Genomic DNA, 23526 nt, shown 5'->3' on the forward strand with positions numbered 1-23526 from the left:
TTCTCAAAAGAAGACATACACATGGCCAACATATATGAAAAAAAATGTTCAATATTACTAATAATCAAGGATATGCAAATCAAAACCACAGTGAGGTATTGCCTCATCCCAATCAGAATGGCTTACCAAGAAGGCAGAAAAGAACTTCTTGGCAAGGATGTGGACAAAAGGGAATCCTTTTACATTGTTGGTGGAAATATACAGAAAACAGTATGAGGGTTCCTCAACAAAGCAAAAATAGAACTACCATAAGATGCAGCAGTCCTACTACTGGGTATATACCCAAAGGAAATTAAATGAGTATGTCCAAGAAATATCTGCATTCCCATATTTACTGCAGCACCTTCCACAACAGCCAAGATACGGAACCAACCTAAGAGTCTACCAACAGAAGAACGGATAAAGAAAATTTGGTATAAAGTCACAATGGAATATTCTTCAGCTATTAAAAAAAAAAAAAAAGAAAGAAAGAAATCCTAGCATCCTACCACTTGGAACAATATGGATGAACCCAAAGGACATTATAAACCAGGCACAGAAAGACAAATACTGCATGATCTCATATGCAGAATCTTAAAAAGCTGATCTCTTAGAAGTAGAAAGTATAATGGTGGTTATCGGAGGCTGGGGTGTTTAGCAGGGAGAAGGAAATGGGGAAATCTTGGTCAGATGACATAATGACAGATAGCAGGAATAAATTTCAACAGCTCTATTGTACAGCAAGGTGACTATAGTTAAAGACAATGTACTGTATTCTTAAAAAACTTAAAATTTGTGGATATTATGTGCTATCACCACAAAAACAATTTAACTATGTGAGGTAGTACATTTGATAGCTAGATTTAACCATTCCACAATGTATATATACTTCAAAACATCATACATCATGTTGTATACAATAAACACATAAACTGTTATCTGTACATTTAAAAAAATATAAAAAAGCTTACATTATAGAAAAAGGAGAATACTACTTTTAAAAGTAGGCTTTTAGTTTAGTTTTACGTTTCTGTCTCTCTTACCTCTTGATCTTTTTTAGTTTTTCTTTCTAGAGCCTCAAATTCATCCAAATCATTCTTTTCTTTTAATTTCAATTCCATTTCTTCTTTTTCTGTTCGTAGTTGTTCATAGTCTAATACCAGATTATCATAGTCAGCACGAAGTGAGTTCAACTCACTTTCTATATTCTCCTATTATAAATAAGAACAGATTTTCCAATCAGAAAATTCATATATTTTTTGTTTCCTTAACAAAATTTGGATTATTTAAATAACTAATTTAACTTTGATTTGATATCTTTCTAAAGGTCTACATTTTGGCAAACTAGCTAACTTAGAATAGATTATTTTGAAAGAAGGAGAATTTTAAAAACATATCAATAAATTGTATGTTTGCCTGTGCCTGACAGGAAATTTTGATCATAAATCCTCAAGCTTCTCAGTAATAAAACTGATAATTTAATTCCCCAATCTAACTAAATCCTATTTTATGTCTCAGATGCTTCTGAATTCAAGAATGGAAACAGAGATATTATTTATTGACTTCTAAAGCTAATAACTGTTTTACTATACTTAAAGAGGCCTATTTCTATTTTCTATATTATTATAAGAAAAGAGATAAACCATGAGTTAAAAAGATACTTTTCTACACCAGAGATTGTAAAAAAACCCAAGAAACTTCTAATGTATGTCTTAGGAACACAAAAACACTTTGGCAATAATACTTCATAGGAATTAACTAACAATAATAAGGAGCACTGCAATTATATTCTAAAATTCAAATGAAAATGTCTTTACTACTTTATACAACTATACATCTTTAAACACAAGCAATATACAAAGTAAACAAGGAATCTAAACTTACTGATGTATTCACCAAAATTACCTCTCCCTGATGTATTATTCTAAACAGTATAAATGCCTGACAATTGACACTTTTAAAATCAGTCTTGTCACCCTCATGAAGTTTACCAAGGCAAAACAGAAACTTTACAAACATCACGAATACTAAGATCTGCTAGCAAAGAGCTAGAAGCAAAGGTTTAGCTGCTAGCACATGTCTGCCTTATGAAATTTTTAGTCTTCCTCTAGGTGCCTGATGGTTATAGAATAGAAACGTAAAGAGAGAAGCCTTCATTAGAGCCAAAATCATTACTGAAATTAAATGAGAACAAGTAACAACAATATCTAATAACAAAATAATTTTAAAAAGAGTAAAAGCATTATATGCTGTAAAATACATTAAGTTACCTGATTTAGTAGCTTTGTTGCTGGATTCCATTCTATCTCATTTAATGTATCAAGAGTGTTACTGAAAACATCAGACTCTGAACAAACAGCTATAATTAGAGAAAAAAAATTTGTCCATAAACATGTTTACCAAATTTCCTAAGACAAATTAAAGATTACTAAAAAAATTCTTATCAGAGATACTAAGAACTTCAAATTAACAATATGTGCTCAGAGTATGAATACTAAAAGTACATTAATAGATATGGTGATTTATATTATTGTATGAATTAAGATGACCACTGGTTGGAATTAGTGACACAATTCAGGATCCTTAATGAAATACACGTTAAAAGGACAAATTCTGAATTTGAGATTTGATCATTATAAGTAGATTTTAAATGACCCCCCAACAGACTGTACTATTGAAGAAATAATTTTGAAAGATTCCTATGCCAATGCCACTCTTTTAAGATTAGCAAAGGCAGATGCCATATAACTAATAATTTAGTTGAATAATTAGAACAAAAATAAAAACACCTGTCTCACGTGTGTTTCAACTAGTGCATCATTCTTAAGAGAATCAGAGTAAAGAACTTATGATTACTTTACATTTATTTATTTATTTTTGAGACAGTTTCATTCTTGTCGCCCAGGCTGGAGTGCAATGGATCTTGGCTCACTGCAAGCTCCGCCTCCCAGGTTCAAGTGATTCTCCTGCCTCAGCCTCCCAGGTAGCTGGGATTACAGGTGCCTGCAACCACGCACAGCTAATTTTTTTGTATTTTTAGAATTACTTATTTTAAATAATAATCTCCATTGTAATCACATATGAAATACACAGTATTTAAACATGTTTATCACATTAACTGAGCTATAAACACAGTTTCCCTTTATAAGGATGCTTTTATAATTAAACATAGTTCCACTTGCAAAAAGCACTCACATTCATCAATTTCTCCTAATAAAGTCATAGACGGCTTGCGTGTTTTTGTTGTTATATTTGTTGGCATATTAAATTGATCTGCATAGTTTGAGTTCTTCATTTTGTTAATTTTGCCAAGACACCAAGTAACTCTTCGTTTTCTTTTAGCCTAGGAAGAAATTAAAATTATGTCATATAGATCTGTATTCAAACATAATAAAACAAGGGAACTAGTTTTCATTTTTGAAAACCATTGACTTGGTAGAATTCTTATTAAGCCTAGTTTAAATTTTTACTAGTCTAAGGACATTGCTTAAAAAAAAAAAAAAATCTAACTCTTGACTCTTTACTTCACTCTAACTACAGTTTTCTTTATTTCCTACTTTGTCCTCCTCATGATTTATCCACTCTTTCCTCAGCACTTCAGGGACCCATCTCCTGGTTCTTTCCTTACCCAGCTGCTGTACTTACTACTCATTCTGGTTTCTCTTCCTGTGCCTGCCTCTTAAGTATGTTTTTCCAGGTTTCATAGTCACCATTCTTCTCGTCTCTTTACTCAGTGCAAGTATCATCTCATCTTATTTGACTCTCTCAGCAACCCTAGGGTTGTAATCACATCTGAAATACACAACCCTAAGGCTGTTGAGAGAGTCAAATAAGATGAGATGATACTTGTATAGAGTATCAACCTTACTACATCTTTTTAACAGATGAGCTGGGTGCCCAACAAGGTTGGACAAGTTGTGTAAGGTTGTATAGCCAATTGGTGGCTGAGCCCATGTCTATTTCTTCAGAGCCTTTCCATGCAACCATTCCATCACATTGCCTCTTAAGATTACTTCTTGTCCTCAGAATAAACTGCATACTGTCATGCCTGAGTGCTGTTCTTCTGCTTGAAATGGCCAGCCCTTTCCACGTCCTGCTCTGCAAAAGCCCCATCATATATAAATCCTCCAATAACCTTCAGTTTAATGCTAGTTGCTACCAAAGCCATACCTGGACCTTATCATTATCTGAAAGTCATAAACCTAGACCTCTTGCTCTTATCGCTGTTGTTATCCTTCCAAATCATTAATTTAATTAATCCCACCATAGCTATTTAGCTTATCAGGGGCTATGTAGCTCTGTTCCCTTGTTGCGTGACTTTCTTTTTTTTTTTTTTGGCCATCTCTCTCTTGGTTCTCACCCTATCATCTTAGATTCCATAGATCACCGTAATCATGTTTGAAATTTGAGGTCAACGTTCTCAAATTATTTGACCCATTCTCTGTCCCTTACATGTACCCCACATGGCACACTCAAATGACACTGTGTTCAAGACCTTTATCAGCCTCCTGAGCACTGCCAGAGCCACACAGCCAGAAGACTGGCTGACAAGATAAACCGGATCTTTAATGCTGCTTGGCAATATTCCCTTCCCCCTTGTCAGCTTTCTTTTTCATTACCTACAAAGGCTAGCCTATTTCAAACCTTTAGTATCTCTGTAAACTTACGACTCTACCATCAACTGCCATCTCAGCAGAAAAATTAAACCTATTTCACAAAGAAAGTATAAACCTAAACTCCTAAGAGTACTACCTGCACAGAGGCCTATCCTTTCGTCTGTGTTTGTTCCAATTCAAGAGGTGTTTCTCCTATGGTAGTCCAATTCTTTCTACTATATTCAAGATCCCATCCATCTAGGCCACCTCAACACACTACAAGATGGCTTTCACAACCCTACTAATTAATAACTCAAATCACGTTTGCAAATAAGCTGTGTTTCCAAATGCAAATAATTTTTTGTCCATCTTTATCTTATTTAACTTCTCAGCAGAATATGACACTGCTGAATACTACTTCCCTGAAATATTCTCTCCCCTTAGTTACTATATTCACTAGGTTTATTCTTAACTCTAGAGCTAAACCTGGGCTTCTTTACAGATTCTTCTTTCTCTGTCTTACCCAATTGGAGTTTTGCCTTCTGTTACTTTGCCTTCTGTTGCCTTCTCTCAACATGCAACCAGAACAAACTTTAATTTGGATCTGTAGTAGTTAATGCCCAAATTGATATTTATATCTCAAATCTTCTACCTAATATTCACACATTTGCATTTTCAACTGCCTGACATCTCAAACAAAAGAAATCCCAAATAAAATACCCACCATTTCCACTGCTTTTTATTCAGTGTTCCTTAACTTAACCAATATTGTTACCAGCTACCCAGGAAGCCAAGCAATTGCTTGCAAGTCATTCTGGACACCTCCTCCTCCCTTTCTCTGCCCTCAACATCCAAACAACCACAAAGTCCTGCTAAGTTTACTTTCCAAACACTTCTCCAATTTATCCAATTCACTCCAACTCCAGAGTCAGTCTTTGCAGGCCCAAGCAATCTGATGTGCACAGCAGCTACATCTTTCTCAACTATAATTCTGATGTCACACGCATCAGAATTATATCAGTTTGTTGTTAGCAAAACATCACATTCAAATCCCTCAAGGGGGTTTAAAATGCCCCTGCTACTAGAACATCTTAAGTCCAAGGAATGCATCATGTTTCTTCACAACTCCAAGCTGTTGTACATGTAGGTCTCTTTTGAAACATTCTTCTCTAGGTCTTTCATTGGGCTATTTCCTGCTCACCACTCAACCAAAGACAATCTTGATTGTCTTCTGTATACCAATGTACATACTGCTTATTCATATTAACAACGTACATTAGTTGAGAATATGCGGTGTGGAAAGTGCTGTGTTGAGCTAATTCTACCTATTATCTCATTTAATTCTCACACAACACTTATGAGGTGAGTATCAAGCTCTTCCACACTGCTACTTCCACAGGAAAAAGTAGCAAAGTGAATTCAATAAATTGTCTAAGGCCAAGAGTTAGGAAACGACAGATTTAAATCCAGGCAGTCTAGCTCCAGAGGTCCTCCTCTTATCCATGACACCCTCACACCCCCAAAAGTCTATTGAATAAATTCCTACTCAATTAAAGACAAACAAAAAAAAAAACTACATAAAGTCAGAATTTTGTTCACTATGTTGTTTTTATTTTCTTTCAGCAGACTCTACATTGACACAATTATGTTGTTTTATACTCTACACCAATTTTCCTGAGATTAATATTTCTGTTTAAGTATAAAATAATATTTCCACATATTCTAGAAACCTGTGGCTTCCAATCACCCAGTTTCTTTAGAATTTATTAAACAGCATATTGCAAATAAATTATTTAAATAAACTCCAAACTTGTTGAATTAGAATCTCTACAAGTGAGAATCAGAAATTGGTATTTTTAATGTATCTCTTAGGTACTGTGAAAACACAAAATCTTCTGGGTTTCTTGAAAATACTGTATCAAAGGATGGAAAGTGCATACTACATAATAAACATATAGAAATACCAATTCTATTCTCTGTACATCAAGTTTAAGCTGTCATCTTTTAATTTTACCTTTAATTCCTGTTGTGATGTGAGGGAAGAAGAGGTCACCAGCATCCGTGTTAAGTTTTCAATTTTCTCATTCTGTACTTTCTGAAGCAAATCTTTTTCTTCCAAAAGTTGGGCCAATTGGTCTTTTTCCATTGCCTGAGCTCGCGTCTCTAAAGAAACCTATAGAATGCAATATTGGATTATGTTAATAATAAATGTGGTTAAGTTTTAAAACCTTAAAAGTAGCATAAAAGAATAAAATATTGCATTTGTATATGAACTATAAGAATTTTAATTTCAGTGAAATAAAATTAACTGTAACCGCAGAACACCAAAATGCAGTTACCGTAATCAATAATTTCTCACACTTACAATAAAATACACATTTCTTCTCATGTAACTATTCTGTATACCATGTATAAGACAACAATGCTCTTATAATAACTCTATTAATTGCCTAAGATATGAATAATCAGAAGTCATAAAACAAAGACTTGAATTCCGATAGTAAAGATAGAGATGTTCTCATAAGATTACCATTTGATATTTTAGCTCATTTTAAAAAAGATCACTAATGCATGATTTTTTTACAAAATATGGGACCATGATGGTTAAAACAAATGAGTAATTACACTACATTATTAGATTGCAATCTAAGGGTTAGAAGAGGAATTCAGGATAACATGAAAATACAGAAAGTGGTTCTAAGTAACTCTGTAGTTTCTCTTTTTAACCGAATTCATATGTATTTGTGAAAAATTTTAAGAAATACCTCTAATTGGCCCATTTGATAATCTCAGATTTTGAAATAAAAAACAAAATCTAAAATAATTTCAAGAACCAAATCTTACAATTTATAGTAAATTAAACTAAAATTTTTATGAGTAGATTTCTTCTTGTTTAAAAATGAATTAAAACTTAAATTGTAGCAACTCAGATATTCAGGAATGAATTGTCTCTGAGCATTTGGGCAGGTCTCCATTCTAAACTGGTTCTTTCTATTTAATGAAATAAATGATTCATACATACCTCCTCTAATTGTTTTTTAAGATCCATTATTTCTTTTCTATACCTTTTCAGGAGAGCTTCATCAGTTGATACCTCATTAACATAAGGAGTATTCTTCATATATTTAGCAGTACTGGCAAACTGGAAAAAAAATACAAAAGTGCTAAGTGTTCAACACTTAAAAAAATTCGAATTTAATTAGTAATATTTAGCTTTCTTATATTCAAGTTTAAAAAACATCAATACTCTTTCCAGTTGGCTTAATACTTTTGAAAAAAGGGAACATTCTATGTACTTATAACAATGCTCTGTAACTTACCCTGGCTGATAGTCTTCAGGAGAATAAAAAAAGATATATTGAGAGAACTTAAAAACGTCGGCTTATTGGAATCCCATTTACCCCTCAAGGTCCAGTGCTAACGCTTCCTCTACTCTGAAGTTTTGCTTCTAGCCAAAGATAACACTCCTTCCTTTAAACTCTATACTAGTTATTAACCACTTAACTACTAAAATTATGTTGCAAGACAAGTGTTATGTGCCTTGTCACAGAATTCATTAATTCTGTTAAGCCAGGGACTCTAGTTTCTCTTTGCACCTCTGATAGTACCTTGTTCTGGTGCTCAACATCTATTTAAAGCAATGTTTCTCAGAGTACAAGTACCATAAGTAACTTTAGGTGGGTACATGAAGGTGACCATTAGATAACATTGAATCCTTCATTGAGAAAGCTACCCTGCTGACATTTCTCATTTTTCTTGAGACATAGTTTCGCTCTTGTTGCCTAGGCTGGAGTGCAATGGCACGATCTCGGCTCACTGCAACCTCTGCCTCCTGGGTTCAAGCGATTCTCCTGCCTCAGCTTCCCCAGTAGCTGGAATTACAGGCATGTGCTACCACACCTGGCTAATTTTTGTATTTTTAGTAGAGAAAGGGTTTCTCTATGTTGGTCAGGCTGGTTCTTTTCCTTTTTAAAATAGAAAATGTAGGCCTTAGGCTCAGAGCAAATGAAGGCAACAGTTAACTACCAGGAATTTCAGAATTATTTTGTTATACAGACAGACACACAATTTTTTTGTTACCTTCTATTTGTGGCAAGTAATAATAGTTTCCTATTGATAGGACTAATATTAAAGTTTCCTTTTACAATAAATTAAGTACAAAAAGTGAGTTATTTAAAAAAATATCAAGTCAATTTCAGTAAAATAGTGTTGGATGTGGCAAAAATTGTGAAGGTAAGATACAAATAATTGAAGTCTGGCAAAATTAAATTAAGAAATGCTATTTAGTAGACAACATATCGATTATAACAGGTGTGTTAATTTAAAAAACTTTGCTTAATTTTAGTAGGTAATTTTTTCTTCTTCAAGTTGATCTTCCCCCATATTAAGTTGAGATAAAAATCAAACTCACCTGGAGAGTAGTAAGGGTTTCATCAAAAGATACTGGAGTAATTGTGCAGATAATACGTGTCTTTGCGTTTCCTCCCAAGGAATTCTGGAGAATTCGTGTTAACTTGCTATCTCGATAATTTATGAAACCACTTAGCAAGGAATAAGTTTATGGGAGAAAAAGATTGAAAACGTTTATATAACAAAGTAGTTGGTTTTTAATGCAGAACACTTAAATCAGTTTCCAAAATTAGTTTACAGGGTATATGAGGCAGATTAAAACTACTAACTAAAAAATATTTAAAACAGAAAGTAAATTCAATAGATTATAGTGGTATGTATAAGCTTTTGAATATATGGAAAAAATCAGTACATTTGAGTGTCATTTAAATATTGCAATGTTCAACCTAATGAAAAAGGTAAGAATTAGTAGGTAAGTACACAATGGGATAAACTTACCCAACCTGTCCATCACTAAGTTTCTTGATCACTTGTCCCAAAATAAATAAGCTTCGATTTATATTACAGCCTTCCTTGAGCCGCACACCTGAATTTATTAAACAAATACGAAAACCAAACTTGACTCCTTTTCCAGATGATAAACTTATTTATCACTAAGTTAATGAGAGAAATTGGAGGGCAGATGCTAAAGTCTATGCTCTGGTTTAGACATGAGCCCATCTTTAATATCAGTGGTAGAAGGAGCTCTTTCCCTATTGGTCCCGCTTCAAGTCAATCAGAAAGGTTATTACCTGAGAAAAATAGTAAAAAGAAAAAAATGAAGAGGGAGGGAAGAATGTAGGGGAAAAAAAACTTGTTTCCTGAAAGAGCTTCTCTAGCTCTTCGGTTCAAATCAATTTTTTTTCAACATCTAAATACAGGCAACTATGAACTTATAACCAAATTTACCTCTAATTTCTCATTTTTAAATTGTTAATATGCTTACATGGTTCAAAAAGTTTTTTTAAAAAAAGTACACTTTGAAAAAGCTCCCTTCCACTTTTATCCCATATTCATTCAACCAGTTCCTATACCTCTACCAGGACACCACTGTTATTAGTTTATTCTTTAGAGATTTTTAAAAATACAAGTTCATATATGTTTATTTCCTTCTTTCTTCACCGACATCAATCGTAACAGACCATACATACTATTTTGCACTTTGCTTTTTTTCACTTGGCAACATATCTTGGAAAAATTTCCATATCGGTAAACACTGATCTTTTTCATTCTTTCTTAAAGTATAAAATTCCATTTTACGGCTGCATCAGACATCATTCACCCACCCCATCCCCTGTTGAAGGACATGTAGGTTTTCAATCTACTGCCTATACAAAAAAAATTGCAAAAAATAACTTTGAATAGATGTTATTTCACAGGTGCATTAATTAGCTACTGCTGTAACATTACTACCTAACCAACCAGCTAACACAAGCATTTATTTTTTGTTCACAGGTCTGAGGATGGACTGGTTTGGTGGATGTAGGCTAGGCTCAGTTGAGTGGCTCTACAATAGGCTGCAGAATGAGCTCAAGTCTGTTGAACAAACTTCTAATCTTCCTTGGATCAGCAGCTCTTCTAATGGCAAGAGTGCAGGTGCAAGCTAAACCATTCAAGCCTGATGAACTATTCATCTTTGCCCAGTTTTTTGTTGGTTTCTTTTAAACTTTTAAGGCATCCGGACTTTGTATCAGTTACAAAAGGGCTGTCCCACTGTAAGTTGACTTCTAATAATTTTTATATTTTTTTAATATTGAAATTTTTGAGCCACTTATAATGCATTCCTTGGTATATGATATATGGATAATTTTTTTTTTTCCAAATGGCCATCAATTAATGAATAATCTATCTTTTCTTCACATATTTGAAGGACCATTTTTATTGTATTCTAACTTCTGTATGTATTCAGGACTCTTGATGGATTTTCTATTCTATTCTACTGGGCTGACAATTCACGTAGTTTTATTACTATGGCATTATAATATGTTTAACTATCTTATAGTAAGATAGTAAAATCTTAAATTCCACTTTCTGCTTTTTGGAATTTTCCCGGCTACTCTTGTCTGTTTTTATGTTTCCGTACAAATTTTAAAATCATCTTACCTAGTTTAAACATGAAAATGTACTCTTTTTTATTAGGATTGTGTTAAATCTAGAAATTAACCCAGAGGCCTGATATCCTTGTGATTTTGAATCTTCTACATCTAAGTATGCTTTTCCATTTTTTCAAGTATTTGTTTGTGTCCTTCAAGTCTGATTTACAAGTTTTTTCAGGCCGGGTGTGGTGGCTCACACCTGTAATCCCAGAACTTTGGGAGGCTGAGGTGGGCGGATCACTTGAGGCCAAGAGTTCAGGACCAGGCCAGCCAACATGGCGAAACTCTGTCTGTACTACAAATACAAAAATTAGCTGGGTGTGGTGATGCATGTCTGTAATCCCAGCTACTCGAGTGGCTGAGGCACAAAAACTGCTTGAGCCCAGGAGGCGGAGATTGCATTGAGCTGAGATCGTTCCACGGCAGTCCAGCCTGGGAGACACAGTGAGAGTCTGCCTCAAAAAAATTAAAAAAAAAAAAAAAGTTTTCTTTATATCAGTCTTGTACAAATCTTTGTTGAGTTTCTTCCTAGGCATCACATCCTTTAAGTTATTATAAACAGAGTCTTTCTGTCTACTAAACATTTTAACTGGTTTTTGTTTATTAATATTTTAACTTTCTAAAATTAGTATCTGTATATTAATTTTGTACCCCACTTTCTTAGTTTCCTTATTTTGAAAGTTTGAATGGCTTTTATGGAATTCTCATGGGCTTTCCTGCTGTACAATATCATCAATTGTATAATTTTCATTTTTTAATTGATGCTATTGTAGACTAAAATAAAAATTAACCAGATAAGATGCTGATTTCTATGTTAAAGACTTTTATCAGAAAATCATCATTAATGAATATTATTAATAATGAATATAATTACTTTATCAATTTCTAAAAATGCCTGGTAGTACTTTTTAATCCTGTAAAATAGGAAGACACTAAGATTAACATATTTCATGAGTTTTAATTACCTTCAGCTCCTGTTTGAGCAGCTCTTTCACTGCCTGCAAGATCAACCAAATTCTGTAAGATAGATAAAAATAAATCTTTAGGGCAGATAATCTGAAATAATAAAATTCAAACTACTGAAAGAATATTTTTAATACATGGTATATCCGAATATTCTATCTGTATCCATGTCTCCCATGCTACTGTTTAGGCATTCCCTTTTTTCTCTGAGTCAAACTGTTCTCTATCTGTTCCTTTCTTTATATCTTCTATAATGCTGCCAGTATAGGTTCTGTTTCCTATACACAGTCCAAAAACTTACTATGGCAAATATAATTCTTTATAAGCTGGCACTTGCATTGCTCCAACTTTGTATCTATCTATCCCTTATTCTTATCTCTAGTAGAAATACTCACTATTCCCCAAACACCCCATGTACTTCTACACCTTCAAGCACAAGCTTTTTGCTATTTCCTTTATTCAGTTAGTTCTAATGTTCTAGTCTGTCCTTATTCTTTATTCAAGAACCAGGCACAAAGATTATCTCCTCAAGGTAGCTTTGCCTACTTTATCCTTCCTCCCTGCCAGATCTCAGATGAACTGCTCCTTGAACTGCATAACCAGAACTCTTTATAAACATGACTTATAGATACAACTTACAGTTATAGCACTTATTTTGTTGGGCTAGTCATGTATGCTAGCTGTACTATGCTGTAGCAATACCATGACTTTACTGTGGCATCTTTTAAGTGCTGGACCTCTCTTTCATTTCACAAATATTATTGAAAAGAAGTGGCTACTTATCATGCTCCAGGAAGTGCATCAGGTGCTAGGGCTACAAATAAATAAGATCTCTGCTCTCATGGAGCTTACATTCTACATAGAGGAGGAGGCTGGTGAGAAGAGATAAAAGGACAAATAAGAAACATGTTGTGATAAGTGTAACAGAGATTATTTAAATATAGAGCTGGAAAACGGGCTAGTAGGTTTAGGTTCACGGGATTGGACAGCAGTGTAAGGCTTGTCATTAAGCTGAGATCTGAATGACGAGAGAAGAGGAAGCTGGTCCCAAAAAGATCAAGGGAAACAGTAGTCTAGACAAAAAGAAGAGCCAAAACATTTAAGTCACAAAGCAGAATGTGCTCAGTGTGTTCAAAAAAATAGAAAAGGCAGGGTGGAACAGTTGGTGAAGTGAAGACAGGAAAAGATAGAATAAGAGAAGCAGACAGGGGCCAGATTACACAGGACCTTTTAAGTAAGATAAAAAACTCTGAAATGTTTAAGTTCAATGAGAAGCCATTGCAGGGCTTTATGCAAGGGAGTAATAGAACCCTGCATAAAGCCCAGCAATGGCTTCCACAATGGATCCACTACAACTACTGGGTGGAGGATGGATTGGGAAGGGGCAAGAGCAGCTGCAGGCAGCCCCATCAGGCGGCTGGGGTAGGAATCTGGGTGAAAGATAATACCAGCTTGGGTTAGGGAGGTGGCAGAGGAAACTGCTTGTAAGAGAAGCAGTGGAGGGATGTCTTGTTTATTTATTTTTTTAATCTCAGAGCCCAACACCATGCTCAGAACACAATAACGACTTAGTAAATATTGTGAGTGATTTGAAAGAAAGTCAAACCTTTAAGTTATTTCTCTCTGTGGAGATTTTTGAGACTAGGCAGGTAAATATGTATTACCAGTTGAGTCTGATTTTTCTTGCACAGTGTCCACTACAGATGACACAGATACATAATAAAAGGGCAAAGTGGTAATGAAGGCAGCATGAATGAAGGTTAAAGATGAGAACAAGCATTCATATTCAAAGATACTCAGAGGCCCAACCTATGAGGGAGGAGTTCATTGAAGCAGAAGGAAATAGATTGGTTAAAAGTGTCCAAATCTTGCCCCGGGAAGTGACATACAAAAGCAGTGGTTAGTATATTAGAAATCCTTATTATGCCTTCAAGAAACAAAGACAAGAGTCATGGAGACAAGGTTCCAGGAGACTGACGTAATTCAAGAGAGATGAGAAAGTAAATGAGTGTAGCACCCACGGGAATGTTCAAAGGTAGGATCAATAAGAAATGGGACAAGTGGACAAAGAGAAAGGCAGAAAAAGATGAGTCAAGATTGACTTGGGTGTCCAGCTTAGGCAGCTAGGATAATGCTGCTTTTACTGGAAATAAGGAATATTCACTACGGTAGGAAGAAAATAGTTTCGTTTTAGACATATTAAAGTTTGAGATATTGATGGGACACAATTATAACCATCTTTAGGAAGACATTAATTAGAATTCAGAGACTATAGATAAAATATTTGGCAGTTATCAACATGGAAATGATGACAGAATGTTTGAGAGCAAGAAATAAGTAAGAAAGGCCACAGGATACCTCCAAGTTTTTTTTTTTTTTTTAATTTTTTTTTTAGGAGGGCAGAGAAAAAGAAGCCAGGGTAGAAAACAGAGGAGTACAGCTAAGAGAAACTGGATATCATCATCCCACCAAGGCCGGGAGATAATCAGAAAAGAGCCACCTCTAAAGAGCCAGAGATGACTCCTTAGAGGAGACTTCTTTCCAAGAAGATTCTTAGTGTAAGTGGGTAGGCTGGAGGGTTGGAACAGATGGAACACTGATGACAGAGCATCAAGTAACATGAGGAAAATCATCCAGTAGATCACTGAATATGCCAAGAGTATTAAAGCTAAACTATTAAAAGTTAAAATTAGATGATATATCAGTCTTGGATGAGAAAACAAAAGAGGTTAGGTTTTGGTTTTTTATTGTTAAATTAAAACAAGATTAAAGTCTACTAAAAATAAGTTATACAATTTTAAAGCAAAATAGCAAACGTGAAATTAGGATTGAATATTAAGTAATTAATAATCTAACTTTATAAAATCTGAAAATGAATAAACATATCATAGATTGCTTTTTTCCGTGAAGTTTTCTACTCAAATAATCTTAAATCATATCTCACATCAAGCTAAAGAATTTAGGCCCTAAAGATGCAGAATAAAGCAATATGGTAAAGTGTAGAAAAGGAGCAAGAAAGAGACAGCAATAATTTAGTGTGGCAAGAAGAAAGTGAAAGTTTACTTATGTGCTATATAAGAATGTTTGCATAATGCTTACATTCACTTATTCAACAAGTCTACATTAGACATAAAATAGGTACAATGTGTTGGGGCTTCAAGGATGAATGCAGTATCACTCCTCAATGGATTTACAGTCTAAAATACTATCTTTACAATACGAAATGTATTTTCTAAGATGACTTAAATTGTTAAATGTGTATAGAAAAAAATTCTGCTTCATTAGTGGTTAGAAAAAACATCAATCCCTATAACCCTATAGCCCTGACATTTAAATTTTAGGAAATGGCAACCATGACATAACAGGAAGAAAGATCCCCTGAATTTTTCCTACAACATTTTAGCTAGGAATTTGATGATACTGACAAAACTAAGCAGACAAGTTGTAGACTTCCTCCCACATTTAGTTTAGTTAACAGTTCTTATTAAGCCAAACATCCAGCAGCTAAATTAAATTTTGTTTTGGCTCATACAGTACATTATTATGGTTCATTAATACTCACCAAATGGGATACCTTAACAGATCCTTCACAATTAGAAGGTTCACCCTTCTCTCTACTTTCCAAAATCTAGATAGAAAAAGCAAGCTGTAGAAAAATTAGTGCACTCTTACTTGGAAGATCTAATAGATAGACAGAGAGAATTACCTACCATCCTAAAGATGGTATGAGAACGACTGCTTCTTTGATTCATTTTTGTTTCTCCATAATGCCTGTTCTCTGTAAAAATGAGTTATATTTCAGCTGCATATATATTAAAATCCACAGAAACACAATAATTTTTAACTTAAAGAAGTGTGATTTGAAGCCTAAACGTGCTTGATTGAAAAGATAGTTTTTACAAGTGTTTTAAAGAAATACAGCATAAAGTCTTACTTTCTCCCTTTGTAATCCATTTCAAAGCCATTTCTGATGTATATACAACTTCTTCTGTGAGATCAGCAACATACACATTCCTCTGAAACAAGTTTAATTACAGAAAGATTAGAGAAATAGAAGTCACAAGTTTGCTTTTCAAAACAAGGTGCAAACTATTATAGAATTCATTTGTGAAAGTTAAAAGTGGCAAATGGAACCATAATTCTGTAGAAATGTAACAAGTAATTCTATGAATACCCACAATTTATTTCATATACCAAAGCACACAAATTCTAACCTGATACTTCCATCTTGCTATTTTTACACTTAAACCAAAATATTAGAGCTGTCAGTATTTGAAAACTATTCATGTTGTTTAACAGATGAATATAAATACTTCAAAAAAACCCTCACATACTATAGAAATAGGAGACACTTTAAAAACTATAGAAATTACAGGTAAACGTTCAAGAACAATAAACCCAATAAGTAAGTCAATTTTAAAGCTCCCTTAAGTCTGCTACTCACATTGACATCTTCTCGAATAATTAGAGGTTTCATTTTTTGAGTGCCACAGAGTAAATCTGTAATGGTTTCATTGTATATTTCCATGTAAGATACACGTAAGAGAAATTCCCTATCAGGAAACTAGAAGAAAAAAATTATATAAAAACACCAGGAAGCATCCAATTGTGAAAACCTAATACTAAATGCTCATGTGCTTAAAGAGGTTAAATGTCTGTAAAACAAACTAAGAAAACCCTTGGTTCTAATGTTGACAAAATAATAAACACAAAAATATAAAAGCATCACTACAGAATGAAAAGTGAAGTACCATAAAGCTGGAAGAACACCAACTCTAGGCTCAAACTCTAGGCTGAAAATAAAACCCTATCAAAAGATGTTATTTTTCTTTTTTTTTTTCTTTTTGATATAAACATTTAATAAAATAGGGATGGGTAGATTTTTCTCTAATAAGATGGAGTACATCTGTCTCAGCAAAAAAGTCAATATCATGTTTAATGAGAAGACACCAGAAGTATCCCCACTAAAGTTTCCCCACTGAAATCAGGAGCAAGACAAGAATATCTGCTATCACACTACAAGATGTTCTTATTTTAATAAAAACGCTAATCTAAAACCATCTCTTAACTAACTAGGTTGCCTATTCTTTCTGCTTCCCTTCTTTTTTGTTTTTTTTTTTACCTACATCTACTTTCTACTGTTCCTTTATAATCACTGATAATTAAATGGTTAGGTGGAGCTAACCATGATAAAATTTTCTTGTTCCTTAATGCCTACTTTTTGTTCAGAGTATTATTGTTGCAGAATTCAAGGGAAAGAATAAAAGAAATTTAAGTTTTATAAAGTAAGTTGTGGAGATAAAAGTGAATCTATGCTATGTCTTTCTTCTTTCACCATGGATAATCAAACAATAACTGCAAATCTACTTCCTTTCATCTTTACAAGGGAAATACACTAAGACTCGTACCCAGTTTTTACTAGTTTTACTTGTACGTACTAGAAATTCAGTTAAGTTACTTACCTTCTTAATTTTTTGGAAAATGTCATGAATTGCCCTGGGTGTAACTCCCAAATGATCTTCTGAACCCATCATGGTATATGTTTTTCCGGAAGCGGTCTGTCCATAGGCAAATATAGTACCTGCAAAAAACAAAACACACATATGCAAAGATTAAAAACAAACCTATAATGGGTAAAACTATGCATGCTTATTGCACAGATGCCCAAGACTAAAATGTTTCTGCAACATTGAGTGAATACAAACCATTGTAGCCTTGTATGGCAGAATCGATGATTGGTGCTGCTATTTCTTCATACACATTTTTGGTAGTTTCATTACCATGAAAGACACGATCTAAACAACAACAGCAACAACAACAACACATAAGTTAAACCAAATGAATCAACTGTGTTTTCATTCCAAATTAGTAATTATTCCTAAAAGTAAAACTGTCAGAATGTAGGATGATCAAGTATTTAAGACACAGTCTTTTCTTCAACTTTTTGGTTCTCTGAAAATACCCTTCCCTAAGGTAAAATGAGTTCATTTATACACACAAAAAATACACTACAAGTCAAGTTTTCTATGTTCTTTCCGGAGTCAGTAAGGCATAGTGTTTGCACATGGGGGTCTGGAATCTATCTAGATGAAAATTAGATAACTGTGATTATAACTGTTTTAAATACCAGTTGGTTACCTTACTTAAACACATGATGGATAAACAATTTTGTTTCCAGCAAAGCAGTTTGTAGAAGGCTTAATCTAATCTTTAGTGACAACTCTAATATTATTGATTAGCCTTTTGTACTTTTAATAGCAAAAGGATAACACGGTAACTTTTTATGCTATTATAAGCTTACCAAAATTGAAGGATTTACTTCCATCAACTTGATAAATGGCATTACTGTCAGTTTTCCAGTAAACTTGGGCAGTTTCTCCAAGTGATTCTTCTCTAAAAGAATAAAAACACTGCATTTTAACCAGTCACAAAAGTCATGTCATAGGAGGGACAATTTAAAAGATTTCACCTTCTGAAGGATATTTTGAAAGATAATAAGAGAATGACAGAAAGTCCATCTTTGAGGATTCAAGTCTTAAATGGAGCTTCAGTGACGCCTGTCCCCTCAAAAGTGTTTTCTTGTGAAGGCTTGCATTCTCACCCTCTCCCCCAGTACTGGTAAATGAAGGGATGGTTCAAAATGCAACTCTGATTGTGTCTGTCTTGTTTAAAATTCTTAAAACCTTTTGGAAACTTATGAAATCCTCAGCATGGTACGAGTCCTAGATCATGTCTTTTCTCTCTTCCATTTTCCTCTGAATTCCTAGATACATGCTAAGCTCTACCTGAAGGTCTTCCCCAAATGACAGATGTAACCTCTCTGTGCCTGGAGTACTCTGACTTTCCTTTCCATTAAGTAACACAGCCATTATTTCACTCTTGAGAAGTGTCAAGACTTTCCTGACACCAGTTCATCCCACGGAAGCTGTCTTTTCTCTGATGGGCTAATGACTCCTCTAGCAAACATTCTCCACCCGCCTATCATTAACACTCGTCACAAAGTATCTTAATGGTTTCTTTATGCAGCGGTTTAAGGCATTAGATAACAAGCTCCTCAAAAATAGGAAATTCCTGATCTTGGTATTTACATTTATTAAACCCCGTGTTCAATAAAAATTTCACACTCACACAAAGTGTTAGCATTTTGGGTCGAGGGCCAGAAGCCAGCGAAGCAAACTGACTTCATTTATTCCTCTTCCTGCTTTTTCTCCATAGCATTTATTACGTACATATCACCACATAACATCCTACATTTTCAACTTTACTTTCTGTCTCGCCCCATTAGAATGGAAGAGCCACTGGGCAATGACAGGAGTGTCTGTGTAGTACAAAGGTACTAAAAAAATTGATAAATATTTGTGGAATGAATGAAGTCTTGAGTGACGACTGAACTCAATGTGACAAGACAGACTAGCTCTTGTCTTCAGGGGGTCTGAAGACAGCAGTTACGTGTAAAATGACTAACTGTGATGAGGGCTAGGAAGGCACTGTCCCATACGACTTCTCTAGGGCGGGGAATGGGGCAGGGAGGAGCAGACGCGGCAAGGCAGAGCAGCACAGAAGGGAAAGTCTGTAATGTCAGCGAGACTGAGTTAAATTTACGTGAATCTCGCAGCTGGAAAGTATCTTCTAGATCTCCGATCCTCCCCCGTCACTTTACAGACCCTGAAACGGTGGCCAGCGGCCGAGTTACTAGACAGCAGAGCCGGGAAGCAGCTGCTCCTGGAAACGCCGCAGGCCTGGCTCCTCCGGCTCAGGGTGGCGCCGCAGGCCCAGCGGGCACCGGGCCGTGGTGTGGGCCCCCTACCTGCTGTTCAGCGGCCGCACTCGCACGCAGACGGCCACGGCTCCTTCCTCCGCCATCGTGTTAGGCTGAACAGGTCCCAGGAAAAAGGCGAGGACCCTCCGCGGCCGACGCTTCAGGGCGCACGGGCCGCCCCGCCTTTAAATTTAAAATTTCCCAAACGCTGCATCTGATTGAGCCGTGGCCTCGTGACGTCATGGGCCATTCCACCTGCGGGGCAGCGCGGGGGACGCAAGGCGGGCGGCGGGACTACAGCTAAACACGAGAGGGGATTTAAAGGGCCTGGCGGAGAGTCGCAGAAGAGGGTCGAAGGGAGGGGCGCCCAGGAGTCGGCGGAGAGCGGTGGTCCTGGAATACCAGAACACTGTAATCTACCAAAAGCCAGCGAACATCATCCTCCACCCCATCCTTAAAGAGTTTGGAACCCGTAGACGAAACCAGGTAGAGATACAAGTATTTTTCACTACCCAAACAGAATTGCTATCCTTTAAAGAAACTGCACCAACAGTTTAAAATAAACTTCAAACAGCAAGAGTTGAAACTCACTGTGCAGTCCAGAAACGTGACAAGCTTGTTGTGCGCCTTAGAAAATCTGAGTTTAGGCTTTTTTCCTTTTTCTTTCTCTCTTTCTGTAACTCGTTTCCATTAGCTGTGGCTTCCTAAGAGGTTGAATTAGGGAAAATAATTACTGAGGACTGAAAAACTGAATGGATTGATACTTTTTTTTTGGAGACTGAGTCTCGCTCTGTCACCGCAGGCTGGAGTGCAGTGGTGCCATCTCGGCTTACTGCAACCTCCACCTCCTGCTTTCAAGCGATTCTCCTGCCTCAGCCTCCGGAGTAGCTGGGATTACTGGCACTTGCCACCACGCCCAGCTAATTTTTGTATTTTTAGTAGAGAGGGGGCTTCGCCATGTTGGCCAAGCTGGTCTCAAACTCCTGACCTCAGGTGATCCACCCGCCTCAGTCTCCCAAAGTGCTGGGATTATAGGCGTGAGCCACCCCTCCTGGCCTGGGTTGTTAACTTTTATTAACTGAGAGGGAAATCTATTCTAAATACAGTATTTTTTTCCCCAAAAATAGTGCTTGTCTTCCTTTTGTCTCTCTCTCTCTCTCTTTTTTTAATAGACATGAGTTCTTGCTGTGTCACCTAGGCTAGAGTGCAGTGGCCTGAACACAGCTCACTGAAGGCTCAACTCCTGGCCTCAGCTCAAGAGGGGTTCCCGCCTCAACCTCCTGAGTAGCTTGGATTACAGGCACATCACCAGCCCAGATGATTTTTAATTTTTTTGTGGAGACGGGGTGGGGTGGGGATTAGGGTGGGGAGTGGGGTCTCACAGTGTTGCCCAGGCATTTCTTGAACTTCTAGGCTCAAACAATCCTCCTGCCTCGGCCTCCCAAAGTGCTGGGATTACAAGCATGAGCCACTGTGCCTGGCCTAGCTCTTTATGTGTACTTTAGAAACTTATCCAAGGTGTTTCATTTATTAAGAGAAATTCAAGGTGCACAGTTATGTACACAGAATATGTCTGGATATACATACATAATTTCTGGAAAGATACACAGAATGTGCCTAATTTCCTTGCAGAGTGAGGACTGAGTTAGATGGTAGACTAAGTTAGATGAAAGTGGTTTCTTTCAATTTAAAGAAACTAGTTAATAGATAAGAACGTAAAGAAAACTAAGTCATTTCATTCAATATTTGTTTAAATATTGGCTATTTAAATGTTGGTTAACCAGCTGTGAGGTAGTATAAACAACTCTTTTTTATTGCTAGACTGTAAAGATACTTGGCTATATCTAGTAAGAAAATACAGAGTTAAGGAAGGTATATTTTAACTGTAGTTTTTATTTTTAATGGTGGGCAAATATGCCACATAGCTGAAGGCAAGGAACCTATGAAGAAGGAGAAGGGAGATGTGATTAATCAAAATTTCTAATGAGACAAGAGGAGATTGGTTCACGAGTAAAGAGAAGGCATCAGCCTTTCATAGTTGTGCTTATGATAGTTGCTATGACTGTCTTTTTGTTGTCATCATCACAGCAGGTGACATTTATTGAATATTTACTATATGCCAGGCTTTCTATTATATGCTCTATATCCAATTTTTCATCTGACTTTCCAAACTGTTCATCAAGAAATATTCATTGAACAACTATTATGTGCCAGATACGGTTCTAGGGTCAGGAAGCACAACAGTGAATAGAATAGACAAAGCACTTGTTGTTGTAGAGTTGTTATTCTCTTAGGGGAGATGGATACTGAAAAATCTCAATCTCTGTCTCTCTCTCTCTCCACACACACACACACACACACACACACACACACACAATGTAATGATTAGTAGGATCAGGAGACAGAGAGAGAGTGATAAGGTGGGATAAGAGTGCTAGTTTCTTATGAAACACATTCTTGTGGGAAGCAGCAGACAATACATAACAAATATACAGTAAAATAACATGTTGGAAAGAAGGTTTACTTTAGATGAGATGTTCAAGAAAGACCTGAGGAGGTGACCTTTGAAGTGAAACGTATGTGATAAGAATGAGCCAGACTTGGGAGGACAAGAGAAAGGGCGTACCAGACAGAGGAACAAGTAAGTCAAAGAAGCCAAGGCTTGATCGAGTTTGTCATCTGCCTGAGACAAAGGGGAGGACCCTGTGACTGAAGCATTTATGACAATGGAGAGAGGTAGGTAGGTCCAGGTCCAGGTCCCGTGGGGCCTTGTGGACTGTGGTAAAATGTTTGGATCTTATTCTCAAGGGTGACGGGAAGCCTATGGAGTGTTTTAAGCAAGGGAGTAAAAAGGGATTCATTAATTCCTTCAAACAAGACATTCTTCATTTCACTATGAAAATAGAAACTTCCAGAAAAGACTTTGCCCTAGCTCCTGTCAGCCTGGCTACTCACTATGTGCATTTGTGCTTGCATACTTGCCTTCCAGACTGTAACTTGATAAACACCTGTATGTTTTCCACTCTGGAAACTCTCCATGTGTGCACTGGATCCAGTTCTCTCCTTCTCACTGTCTGTCCTGCATTGTCATTTTCTCCTGCTCTAGTAAACCAGTCATAACAGTAAACATATGCTTAATTTCTCCCATATTCCGTGTCTAATATATGTGGCAAACTTAAAATGTCTAGTACCAAATTCATGTTCTTCCCCTCAAAATCTGCTCAATCAGCAGTTTTCTGCTTCTCAGTTGATGGCAAGTCTATCCTTCCGGTTATCCAGGTGCAAACTCTGGAGCCATGCTGCTCAGCTTCTCACCTGAAAATTCTGTCAGGGCCACCTTGAAAATATTTCAGAATATGACAGTTTGTCACAACTTATGCTTCAGCTACCTGGTGCAAAATACCATCATCTAGCATTGAGCTCATCTCAGTGTTTCTACCCTTGCCCACCCCCACTGCCAGTCTGTTCTCAACACAGCAATTTGAGTGATTCTTTGAAAATGTGTCAGATCATGATACTCCTCTCTCAAGACCCCCAGTGCCACACCTTCATCCCCACCCTCTGATTTCTCTCAGAACAAAACCCAACGTCTTTCAGTTGTCTCCAAGCCTCACATGATCTTGCCCTTTGTTTGCCCTCTGGCCTTACCTCCTACCACTGTCCCTCCCCTTTGCTCTCCCTACTCCAGCCACACTGGCCATGGGCAGTTTCCTGAATCCCAGACAAACCCCCTCTTAAGACCTTT

General features: G+C 36.2%; 1 protein-coding gene across 8 annotated transcripts in view; it reads right to left on the reverse strand.

Annotated features, from left to right (window-relative positions):
- The window catches only part of CENPE (centromere protein E), an 87906-nt gene extending 67918 nt beyond the window's left edge, over window positions 1-19988 (reverse strand). For all 8 annotated transcript variants that reach the window (XM_007999428.3, XM_073017527.1, XM_073017528.1 and 5 more), the window contains exons 1-16: window positions 19830-19988; window positions 18324-18415; window positions 17728-17817; window positions 17485-17603; window positions 16467-16586; window positions 15957-16038; window positions 15733-15800; window positions 15585-15650; window positions 12025-12076; window positions 9423-9510; window positions 8986-9115; window positions 7597-7716; window positions 6589-6747; window positions 3175-3322; window positions 2250-2338; window positions 1023-1190 (exon numbers count right to left, since the gene is read on the reverse strand). In XM_007999428.3, coding sequence (XP_007997619.3) covers window positions 1023-1190; window positions 2250-2338; window positions 3175-3322; window positions 6589-6747; window positions 7597-7716; window positions 8986-9115; window positions 9423-9510; window positions 12025-12076; window positions 15585-15650; window positions 15733-15800; window positions 15957-16038; window positions 16467-16586; window positions 17485-17603; window positions 17728-17817; window positions 18324-18415; window positions 19830-19885 — 1647 coding nt within the window. In that variant the 5' untranslated portion in view covers window positions 19886-19988. The remainder of the gene's footprint in view (window positions 1-1022; window positions 1191-2249; window positions 2339-3174; window positions 3323-6588; window positions 6748-7596; window positions 7717-8985; window positions 9116-9422; window positions 9511-12024; window positions 12077-15584; window positions 15651-15732; window positions 15801-15956; window positions 16039-16466; window positions 16587-17484; window positions 17604-17727; window positions 17818-18323; window positions 18416-19829) is intronic.
- Window positions 19989-23526: the final 3538 nt, after the last annotated feature.

The sequence above is a fragment of the Chlorocebus sabaeus genome, chromosome 7 (assembly GCF_047675955.1).
Source record: "Chlorocebus sabaeus isolate Y175 chromosome 7, mChlSab1.0.hap1, whole genome shotgun sequence".
Taxonomy (NCBI): Eukaryota; Metazoa; Chordata; class Mammalia; order Primates; family Cercopithecidae; genus Chlorocebus; species Chlorocebus sabaeus.